Source organism: Protopterus annectens, chromosome 17.part0 (genome assembly GCF_019279795.1).
Source record: "Protopterus annectens isolate FY-2018-M chromosome 17.part0, PAN1.0, whole genome shotgun sequence".
Lineage (NCBI taxonomy): Eukaryota > Metazoa > Chordata > Ceratodontiformes > Protopteridae > Protopterus > Protopterus annectens.
In genome coordinates this window covers 574221552-574233842 of record NC_056751.1, presented here as the reverse complement: position 1 = coordinate 574233842, position 12291 = coordinate 574221552, and the positions used below count along the sequence as shown (strand labels likewise).

The 12291-nt window shown below is 41.0% G+C and overlaps 1 protein-coding gene across 1 annotated transcript in view; it reads right to left on the bottom strand.

Annotated features, from left to right (window-relative positions):
* LOC122791460 overlaps positions 1–12291 on the bottom strand; it is a 429024-nt gene that overhangs the window by 373653 nt on the left and 43080 nt on the right. The window contains exon 4 of the mRNA XM_044059205.1: positions 4749–4970. Within this exon, the coding sequence (XP_043915140.1) occupies positions 4749–4970 (222 nt within the window). The remainder of the gene's footprint in view (positions 1–4748; positions 4971–12291) is intronic.

The window sequence follows — 12291 nt, the reverse complement described above, 5'->3', positions numbered from 1 at the left end:
TGTGGCTCGTTCAGACAGCAAGGAGACGCTGGAGCCAATGAACGGAGCCAAGGGGCGGTGACCTCGATCTCTTTCTAGATGTCGGCTCCGATGGTCTGATCGGAGCCGACCCAGGAATTCTAATGCCTGCTCCGGCCGGAGCCGAGGGAACCACAGATACTGTAGTCAAGACTCGCCGGCTCCAGCCGGAGCCGATGAAGCAGCAGGCTTGAAGCCTAGGCCTCGACTCTGAAGCTGGAGCCGAGGTCTTGGAAGCCTTAGAGGTTTTCCGATGTAGCAGAAAGGGAACCTTCAGGCTTAAGCAAACCCCTTAATATGAGTTTGTTTCTTCTTTCCTGCAGGACTCTAGGGCTGAAGCCATGGCATACAGCACAAGAGTCCTGCAGGTGTAAAGGTCCCAGGCAGTACACACAAGAAGTGTGACCGTCTGTCAGAGACATTTTCTGACAGCACGAGTCACACTTCTTGAAGCCTGAGACCTTTGAATCCTTGGACATATTCAAGGAACCGAAGTGTAACCACACACAGTAACACACACACAGATTACACTGTTAGAAATCAAAGTAGAATTATTTAAAACAAAACTTCTGAAAGGTAAGTTAAGTTAAATATTCCTAACCAAAACACATACACACCCTAGGGAGGGAAGGAAGGGCCCGAAGGCCTAAGGAAAGAACTTATAAGTTCTTGAGAAAAAGAGGCTGGACAAAAAGGTAGACGGGATAATATCCACTACACTAAGGGTAATAAAGGGAATAAACTAAGCTAGCGTAAGTTTAAAGTTATTAAACTAATCTAATTTTAACTAACCTGGAGCCGGTAGAAAAACACCTCGATCGCTGTAGCGGCAAACTAGATCTGGGGTAATTCACGCCTAGCATTGTGGGATATAGGGGCAGCCTCGAGCCAGTGGAACCAACTCTCGAGCTTTTAGAGTGGCCGAGTCGGAGCCGAGGTCGGCTCCGAACCCATCCAGCAAGAATGAAGGCGAGATAGACAACTTAACATCTGGTAGATCAATACAACATAACAAACCACTTAAAACATTGCAATGTTGGGGGCTTCATCCCCCCAATTAAATATACCAACTCCGAGATTGCACTACAGTGGGGTAAAGGGCAATGTCACGGCTCAGGCCAAGTGATTTTTTTCCCTGGGAAAAAAAAATCACTGACCTGAGCTTTCACTTTTATGGAGTTTCGGTGTAGATGTGTTGGCGAAACGGCATTTGCTGTAATGCCGTTTCACTACTCTGATATAGACCCCTTAACATATCGTATACAATATACATACATTGCAACCTACACTCAGTATGCTTTGGAGGTTTAAATCTATCCACAAACCTTTCAAACATTGTTACTTGTCCCTTTAAAAAGCTAAATGACTCCTAATAACAGCAAACAGAACTATATTACCCACGCTAACATTTAAATTGCATATGGAATATTGTCTCTTTACCAGTACAAAGGCTAAGAATATCATCTTTTTACTGCTCCTACAGATATTAATACCATGATATGCTAAACCCTTTTGAGAACAGTCTTTGGCTTCATAGCAAGTGGAAAAGCATTTAATAATCTTGTCATCAACCAGCAATTGACTCCCTGCCTCTATGATGAATGAGAAAAGCCACTCAATACCAATTCATCTGAATCTGTAACCACATTCCACAAGTGCTAATGACTCACAGGTAACAGATGAGCTACTTCTCTTATGACTAATCAAGCAGGGTTATTCTACATTTTGAACTGTATCTCAAAGAACTGCACTTATACAATTTCGTATTCCTTAATTAGTATTTAGGTTCATAGGCTGGTACTAGGCTGTCGGCCCTAGGGCCTAAACATGCCTAGCCAAACAATTCCCCGGATATTTCTTCCCACAATATTTACTTCCCTGGACCCCTGTCTAGCAGGGCGACTGATGTTATCCTCGGAGTGAATTTCCTATCTCCCATTCAATCATCAAGGTTCCTTTTGAAGAGGGCCAAGGAGGCGCTCTGCTTGACATGTATGGCCAGCCTATTCCAGAGTATGGGGAGTCTCTGGGTCAGGAATCTATCCCTCCAGCATGTTTTGTTCATTGTGACGACAAGGTTTAGATCCCTAGAGCATGTGGCTCTGAGGGATTGGGATTTCTTTAAGTGGAGCATGTCCAACAGCTCAGGGTTTGACATGGCCTTGTATGTTAAGCAGAGATCGCCTCTGAGTAGACAATATGCCACAGAGTATTGCTGGAGTTGCATAGAGCATCTGCTTTAGGCCTGTGATTCTTTTAGTAAGGTACTTCTGTGGCCTTTCCAGCTGTTGCAGATGTCTTGTGAGGTGCACACCAAATGAGGCGTTGTACTCTGTAATGGGTCTAATGAGGGATGAGTACAGTGGGACAATGACCTCCTTTTTTCTGGATGAAAAGCCCTTAGTGATGAGGTGTGCCACATAGAAGGATTTCTTGACTGTTATGGCAATGTGGTTATTGAAGGTGAGACCACTGTCTGCCTGTGTCCCTAAGTCTCTCATCACACTTTCGGTGTTTAGTGTACTGCCACCTATGTGGTAATTCATGGGTACATGGTTTTTCCCAAAGGGGATAACTATACATTTCTTGGCATTAATCTTGAGCCCATGGCTCTGGCACCAAACATCTGTTACTGTAAGGCCCTTTTGTAGAATATCCACATCATTTGAGGATTCAACAATGGCTCTCTGTTTGCAGTCATCTGCGAACTTTGTTAGCCAGAGTCCCTTAGTGTTGGCCTGTACTTCAGAGAAGTAGATGCCAAAGAAGAACGGTCCCAGGACTGAACCCACTGTCCTCTACTTGTCACTTCTCTGGAGTTGGATTTGGAGTCGGCTACTTTTACAGTCTGGGTTCTGTCAGTAAGCCAGTTGGCAACCCATCGAGTGACATAGGGATTTATGTCCAGCTTAGTAAGTTTATCTATGATTCCAGAGTAGGGGATGGTGTCGAAGGCCTTGGCGAGGTCCATATAGGCTGTGTGGACCGCCTTACCCTCGTCCACAGCTCTGGAGACTGAATTGAAGAAGTCAATCAGGTTCAGGAGACAAGATCAGCCCTTCACAAACCCAAACTGGGTGGGGTCCAGTGTTTGAAGGTTGCCAATGTCTTTGTTTATAAGTTCCATGATAATGCGTTCCATGCCCTTGCAGATCAGGCTCATCAGACTGATGGGACAGTAGTTCCCGGGATCCAAGGTGGATCCCTCCTTGTGGAGTGGGATAACTGTAGCTGTGCGCCACTCAGTGGGCACGAAGCCTGAGGTGAGGCTATTATTAAACATGACACTTAGGTGAGGTGCCAGTTCATTTTGTAGTTCATGTATTACACAGCCCGGGATGTCATCTGGTCCCATGGATGCTGTATTCTTAGCTTTGGAGAGTGCAGTTTCTACCTGTGTGGCCGTGATTACTGGAATTTGGCAATCTTTTGGTATTGAGATGGGCCCTTTACGGGGTGAGAGGAGGGTGAAGTTGGCACTAAATTGATCTGCCAGGATATTGACAATATCCTTGGGATCAGTATATTTAATGCCATTCTGTTGTAGCTCAGAGCAGATATGAGCATTGTCATTTAGATTCTTGACATAACTATAGAATGCCTTGTGGTTGTCTTTGGAATCTTTGGCAATTTTATTTTCATAACTAGCTTTGGAGGATTTTGTGAGGGATCTCAGCTTCTTACAGAGGCTGGTAAGGGAGATTTTTGCATCCTGGGATTTTCCTCTTTTCTGCAACAGTTTCTTCCTTCTGTTGTATAGTTTGTTTATGGCAGGGGACTACCAGATTTGTCTATATTTAGCAAAATATTCCTTGAAAAATGAAAACAAGCAGAAACTTCAAGAATGACTACACCCTTCAGTTGTCCTGCTTTTTGTGCAATGTGCATATGTATGTACAGTGTACTGTATTGTATTGCGAGCACTGCATGCATGTAAATTATGGTTTGTTGTGCCTAATCTGGTGCAGGTTGTGACTGAAAAGGATCAGTGGGTCTACTCACCTATTCTGTTAACTAATAAAAATATAAATAGACTGTGTGAGTTGTAGAAAAAACCTGGGAACACCAAAGGTGGATGCCAGCTACTAGAATGACACTTTGACAAGTAACATCTTAACAAGCACAAATCAGAGAGTTAAAAGAAAATTGCAAACTGTTGAAAAATGGAGACATCAGAAGAGGAAATACAACCTGTTAGCCATTACAGAACGTTCTGAAAACAGACCTTTACAATCTCTGCAAGAAAACCCATCAGATGTTTCGATCCTTTGGCATGAGAAGCTAGCTTTGAAGCCCAAAACAAGCATTACCCTCTAAAAGATAAGAGAAGCTGTGAAACAAATGTCTGATAACAGAGCATTTATCTGATAAGATTAAGACCTTCATTTTAGATAATCCCATCTGCAAATCTTCTCCAAGAATCATTAATAAAATCAAGGAACATTTTGTCTATATTTAGCAAAATATTCCTTGAAAAATGAAAACAAGCTTTTCTGCAGTGGGCAAGTGCCCAATCATCCCCATCTGTGGAGCATTACTTATTTATTTATTCTAACTCCAAATCACACAACAGAGTTAGTAAGAAGAAACACCTTAAAATAGCACACAGCAATCTCACACAAACAGCTGGCTTGTTGTGCTCTGATATTAGAGCATGTGACCTCAAGAAAACAAACTTCATAAAACAACACCTAACCGTGACTAAGAATAGGAATAATTTTACAACATACCTGTCCTAATGGTGCAGCCACTCTGCCTCCCACTGTCATCCAGCTGGGTATCGAATGGTGGAGGATGTTGCCTGATCACAGGACTTCCACAATGGAATACAGCTGGTGCAGTCTGCTGCTGAATCAATGACATTGGAAGGGGACGTCGCTGAGGTGTAGGCTGCTGTTGAGATATCTGTGGAGACGAACTGCTATGGACTTTTTTATCCCATTTAAATGCTTCTGAAAAAGATGATAAGGAATGCTTTTTGATTTGTGTATTATTAAACAGCAATGATTACAAAAAGATGAGGAGGGTGGTATAAGACAGAAATAATTTCCTGACCATTGTGGAAAGAAAAATTATTTTCCACTATACAGTATGACTACAAAATCCTGTAAACCAATTAGATAAAACATGGGACATGACTGCATCAAATATTATGCAAGATAAGAAAACTAGAAACCGACTACCACGGCCAAGTACACAAAATATGAAAACTTTTAAACTTTCATTACAACTCAGAAATCATAAAGAACAAATGACAAGCCAAGTGGTTTCGATTTATTAAATAATGCTTCATCAGATCCACAAAAAATTATACTAGATATTCATTTAAATAAAAAGAAACAACCAATGACATACTGAAGGATTCCCCCCCCCCCAATTACAATCCACTAACTTCTTCCTGTAGAAACCCAATAAAAACTAACAAAATATCCAGTTGGCCATTAAGTGCAAGCATAAAACCAAATGAATCCAATAAAACATTGTAGCCAATCAATATGTACCTTTGAGTCCCTATGTGTAATGACTCAACCAATCTGATCCATCTAATAAAGATCCAATGAAGTCACCATTCAAAACTCTTTCACCATTTAAAACAAGCGCATCCAATGGAGTAGAGTACGCATAACAAAAGACTCAAATCAGTTACGTGAATGATACAACAACCAATGTATTCCATGGAAAAGCCACTGCTCAACACGAAACAAATCAAAGTCCATTTCAGTATGTTCATAGGTTCATAGGCTAGTACTAGGCTAACTGCCCTTGCGAGCCATTTTAAGCCTAGCCAGTTATCCCCTGTGAGATTCAAACCCTGTACCTTGTGTTTGTAAGGCAAATGCCTTAACCATTAGATTACCCTCCCAACAATGTCATTTATATTCACATGTAAACACTAACGATCAACCACTAAAATATCCAGGCAACAAATCCATGATAACATCATCAGCTTTACTAACTAAAATCATTAAATAAATAGGGTTATCACCTTTTAAAAACAAATTAATTAAATTCTATATTACCAAAAGATAAACCACTTTCAATGCACATCCATGAAGTAAGCTACCAAGAAATGTTAAATAATTCACCACTTAAGCTGGAACCTACAACCAATCAAATATAATCATTCACATGGTACAACCAATCAACTTATTCATTGAGATATTCATTGAGATAACCTAAATCCAAGGGCTTAACCAATGACATTTATTAAATTTATATCACTTCTTGAGACACTGTCATTAATCACGACTAGTGCGTCAAAAAAACAGCAAAGGTGCAGATCAAAAATCAATTTAATCACTCAAGCAATAAAACCAATCAATATATTCCATCAAAGGTACATATTGATTGGCTACAATGTTTTAATGGATTAGTTTGGTTTTACATTTGCACTTAATGGCCGACTGGATATTTTGTTAGTTTTTATTGGGCTTCTACAGGAAGAAGTTTGTGAAGTCTGTTGGGTGTGTGTGGATGCTTTGGTATGTGATTGGTTGTTTCTTTTTATTTAAATGAATACCTAGTATCATTTTTTATGGATCTGATGAAGCGTTATTTAATAATGTGAAAGCACTTATCTTTTCAGTCGTTCTTTATGTTTTTTGAGTTGTAACAAAAGTTTTTTATTAAAGTTTTCATATTTTATGTACTTGACTGTGTTAGTCTGTTTCTACTTTTCTTGCCTGCATGGCATTTTCTTGGGAATCAAATATGTTTAGCTGTAGCTGTGTGTATTTATTTGGTGCATCAAATGTTATAATATGTCTAAAGCTAAGACATGTAAATTATATTTAAAAACAAGTAACAAGTGTACATAAGACTCTACTGTGTAACCTTTCTGAAAGACGGTGTATTATATGAACAATACATGAACTATATGGAATTTACCCCCTTCTCAGATCATTCTTTGGTTCTCCTTCATGATAAGCCAGTATTTGCAGGCATACATTTCCAGTAAAGTACACTGCTATCCTTATAGCTTAATTAATTTCAATATAAAAAAAGCAATTGCATTAAGTCAGATCTACTTATGGTATTAGAATTGTATAAAAATAAAAACTGTTGTCTTTACATTCACTGCTGCAGTATTCCTTACATATGTGATTCCCTGCCATGGCAAAGTCCAGCCAGTATACCAAAGCCTACTGCTGCTTTAAGGTACACTGAACATCACCTGTACACTCCTCTCACAGCATAGGGCATAAAGGTGATGTTCAGGCTTACCATTTTCAGAACTACTTTGCCGCAGTCAGAATGCTTCTTCTAATCATCAGTCTGTTCACCTACATCTGTTTTCTGCCAATTTTAACACATTTTCATTCAATGGTGAATGCCTACATCTTGTTCTGAAGTCTGTGCCATTGCAGATAAGTACCCCATTGGGGTTTTGGTTTTTCTTGGCTTTTTTATTGCTGTTAGGGGGTTAATGTCATCCAGAAGGATAAATGCTATTGCAGAAGACAGATTCCTCAAAGACCACCACAATAAGTGTCTTTTCTGCCTAAGAGCTTCTCACGACCATATATCCTGCTCGATTCGTCAGGCATTCATACCAAAAACCCTTCATAGTAGGCCTTTTTCTGTTTCTCTGTATCTTGAGAACCAGCGCCTTAAGCTTCTTGCTAAAGATACAAGTGAATGATCTTCCGACCCTGAGGGTGAGCCTTTAGGGAAGGAAGAGGAGAAAAAATTAAGACTGGAATCTTCAGCTGTCCAGCCTCTTTCAGGTGTTACTCTCAAGGTTGGTGAGAATTTGGAGGCTTTGTTGTTGGATTGCTCTGCTTTGACCAGGTTGGAGGCCGCTGAGGATCCTGCCTGTTGCATGTCCAAGGAGGCTTTGGAGGCATCCATTTCAGCTATTCAGGGGGAGCCATAGTTGATTATTTCCAAGGGGCCTAGAGGTATTCCACAGATTCTAGTTAGGGAGGAAGTTCCTACTGTGGTTATTGAATGCCCACCAAGGTCAGAACATTCTAAGTTTTATAGGGCAGATATTCTTAAAAAAAAAAAAAACTAAGCATGTTTTTCCAGCTCCTAGGGATCCACTAATCGAGTGGGAGGCCTTTACTCAGGGTTTGTTTAATGCTGTAATGGCATTAAAATCTCCTCAGGGGGTTTCTGTTCCTGCTTCCCCTTGGTCCTCTACTCCCCTTAAAAGCTCAGGGTACAGGATTCCTCTGAGCAGGAATTGGATTCTGATGAGGCATCACTGACTTATACTACCCAAATTCCTTCTCCTTTGGATTATGAATAGGGGAGGAGGAATCTATTAGTCCTGATACTCCTTTTGAAAAATTTTTCTTTGGAGACTCTATCTCTAGGATGAAGGATTTTTTTTAATGGGATTGTGCTCAGGTTTCTGACATCCATAAGAGGTATTTGTGAGTTGCTGCAGTTGGAATCTCTGAGACATTCTCCCATTTCTCTTGTTTTGATTGCTTTGTTAGATGCTTTTTCAAGTGCCTCTAAAAACTCCTGATTCTTTGCCCAGAGAAACCTGATAGGTTTTATAGGGTGCCTGAGGATTGTAATTTTTTGTACAAATGTCCTACTGCTGATCTCTCTATGGTGTCTCTCGCCTCTGACAAGCCACCTTAACTGCTTCCTTCACCCAAGTTACTGCCTTCTAATAAAGACAGCAGAACCATGGAAATGCTAGGTAAGAAGGTTTATTCCTCAGCTACTCTGGCCTTTAGGGCTATTAATTATCAGACTCATATGTCAGGTATGCGTTGGCTCTCCTTTCTCAGGCTTGTCATTTTATTTCTGATCTCTCTGACTGAGGATAATACGTCTGCTCTTTCTTTGTTAGGGACTTCCTCTCAGGTAGTTCTTCATTCTATCAAGTGTAGTTATGATGCAGCAGATGCTTCTTCTAGGCCTGCTGCTTTTGGTTCAGTGATGAGGAGGCATTCTGGGCTTAGGCTCCAACCTTTACCTGATGATATTAAGGCTAGGTTGATGGATGCTCCTCTGGATAATAATATTTTATTTGGGGAAGCAGCTGCTGGTTTGTTAAGTCCCCTCATTATAAGGGGAAGGCCTTACAAGAGCTTAAACATGTGTTTGTTTCTCATGTACGTAAATTTCAGATAAATTACCCCAATAAGCCATCCTTTGTTTGCAGACAATTTCACCCTCCTACTAAAGGCAAAAAAAGTGACAAGCGGGCTCTTCCTGCTACAGCCACTCAGACCTCAGGAATTCAGAAGCCTTCCTTTCCTGATAAACCAGATACTGTATGACTGTCCATCTCTTCCCAGCCACATTCCTCTTTCTCTTCTTGTTTGGTTTCAGACTACTCAGGATTCTTGGGTTCTATCCAATTATTCACCAGGGGTACTTTATGGTGTGGGAATCCCATCCCCCTTTTATGGGCATTCCTCACCCTCCTCGGGAACAACTTCCTTTTTTCCAGAGGACCTTTGAGATCTTTTTACTCAGGGAACTATTCAAGAGGTGCCTATGTCCCAAAGGGGGAAGGGGTTTTACTTAAGAATGTTTCTAGTGCCCAGAAAAAGAGTGTACTTGGAGACCAATTCTAGACCTCTCTCATCTAAAGACTTTTCTGAAGGTGCCCTTTGTTTGCATGTTGTCCCTTCAGACTCTGTTTCCTCTTTTGCTCACCCAGGCCTATATGATGTATCTGGATCTCAAGGATGGTTATCTCCATATTCTGATCCATCATCTTTTCAGGAAGTTCTTGCATTTCTCTGTTGCTTCCTGGCATTTTCAGTTCTCTGCTTTGCCCTCTGACCTTTCTACTGCCCCAAGGGTCTTTACCACATGCCTCGCTCCTGTGATTACTTTTTGCAGTCTTCAAGGAATCCAAATATTTCCTTACTTGGATGATCTGCTGATTCAGGCTTGTTCTCCTTCCTCTCATTCCAAATGCCCTATTCAAGATTCAACAGGACACCCCCCAAATCTTGTTGGTGACTCCCTTTTGGCCATGACAGCACTGGTTCCCTGTACTTCTGCATCTAGCCAAGGGTAATCATCATAAGTTACCTCACATGGTGATCTACTCACACAAGACAAGGGATCTCTCAACCACCCCCACCTGTCCATGCTTCAAATGACACTGTGGGTGATAATTCCTCATAGAAACCTTTTTTTGAGGATGTGCTGAAGGTCCTTCAGGAGGCCAGGAAACCTACTACTAGGAACTCCTACTTATCCAAATGGAAGAGGTTTTCTATTTGGTGTCTCTCCTGGACCCACTTACTGTGGATGTTCCTTTAGTTGTCTTTTATTTGTATGAGTTGCTAAATGCTGGTTTGGCCTATGGGACAGCTGCATATCCGCAAGTCAAGCTCCACTCGAGTAACCCACACGTGCAACCTCAACCTGGCCTGTGACATCAATAGGACTTGTTGGCGGGACAGATTTGTGTCCCTGAGACTCCCCCTTTTGTGGAATAGACTTCCTCTCCACATAAAACAAAGTACCTCATTAACCCTTTTTAAGTGCAACCTGGATAACTGGATGGGGAACAGAAAATACACCCCTGGGATTCCACCTCAGGGTGCTGACTTGGAACATGTGCTAAATTCTTGGCTAGACTTGTGCATGCCTCAGGGCCAATAGCCTAGTAACTTCCTATGATCCTACAAGGCCCACTTATCAGCTATCTCTGCTTGTCTGCCTTTATCTTCTCCTTTAGCTTCTATATTTGAGGCTAAACAATTCCTTAAAGGCATCCTTCAGATTAGACCTCCAAGGAAGCCTGTTCCTCCTCCCTGTGATCTTAATTTTGTTTTGGAAAAGTTGACTCAGGCTCCCTTTGAGCCTGCTGCTTCAGCTTCCTTACAACATTGTTCTTGGAAGACAGTCCTTTTGTTAACTCTTCTGCCAGATGGGTGTCTAAGTTGCAAGCCCTTATGGCTTGTCCTCCTTTTTTGATATTTAAGGAGGACAGGGTGCCTTTGTGTACTAATCCTTCTTTTATGTCTAAAGTGGTTAATGAGTTAACTTAATCAGTCTATTCATTTGCCTACTTTCTTCCCCTCAACACAATCTTGTTAGTTAGATGGCACTGCATACTTTGGATGTGCATAGATGACTCAGATTTTATTTGGAGAAGACTAAGGCTATTAGAAAATTTGATCAGTTGTTTGTTTCTTTTCATCCTAGGTCTTTAGGATTAGCTGTATCCAAGCAAACTATTTCTTCTTGGATTTCAAAGGCCGTTTCTTTTTGTTACACTTTTCATGGCAACAGGCTTCCTTCTTCTGTAAAGGCTCATTCTACTAGAGCTGTGGCTGCTTTTTTTCAAGGGGTTGGATACCAATTCTATTCATGAAGCAGTTACTTGGACTTCTGTGCATTCTTTTACCAAACAGTACAAACTGTATGGTATTTCTATAGCTAGAGCTGGTTTTGCTAGAGCCATTCTTCATGGTTTCCTAGAGGGCTCTACTGTTCCTTCTTGCTCCCAAGTGTCTTCAGCTTTGGCACTCTCCGATATGTAAGGAATACTGTAACAGTGAAAGTAAGGGCATAGTACAGTTGTGTAAAATCTTACCATAACAGTAGATGTCCTTGCCTTCATTGCTGGGGTATTCACTCCCTCCCTCCTTCCCCCTAGTCTTTTTCCTTCCCGGATGTATAGGTTATCCCTTGGGTTTCCTGGACTGGTGTTCTTACTGGGACAATCAGTTCTGAGGACGGTATGCCTGAACGTCACCTTTATGCCCTACTCTACATGAGGAGCATACGGGTGAGTTCAGCATACCTAACCACAGCAGTAGGCTTTGGTGTACTGGCCAGACATTGAGATTCCACGGCAGGAATCCTATATGTAAGGAATACTGCAGCAGTGAAGGCAAAGACATCTACTGTTATGGTAAGATTTTACTCATCTGTACTTTTTGGCAATATTCACTGCCTCAACATACCTTTTGTAATTCAAAGGATAATTATGAAAGAGCACAACTGTAATACTTAGAATTTTAAAGTATGTTTTTTTACCCAAATCCTTAAGTACATTAACCCTGTTGATGGTACCTACAGAGGTAGGAAGTGTGGTATGTATCTCTTTGCTAAAAAACCTTAAAAATTCCAACTTTTACAATTATTTGCTTTCACAACTTTTGTCCTTCAAATTCCAACACGGTGTCTGTTGTAACATTATGTATGTATGATATTACAGTTTTTTTTTCAGTTTATTTGCAGATATTCAAAACAGGATGTAGACATTGCCATTGTAATGATTGCAATGCACATTGCCTAGTGTTCTCTAATACTGAGACTAATCACAGAATTCACTAT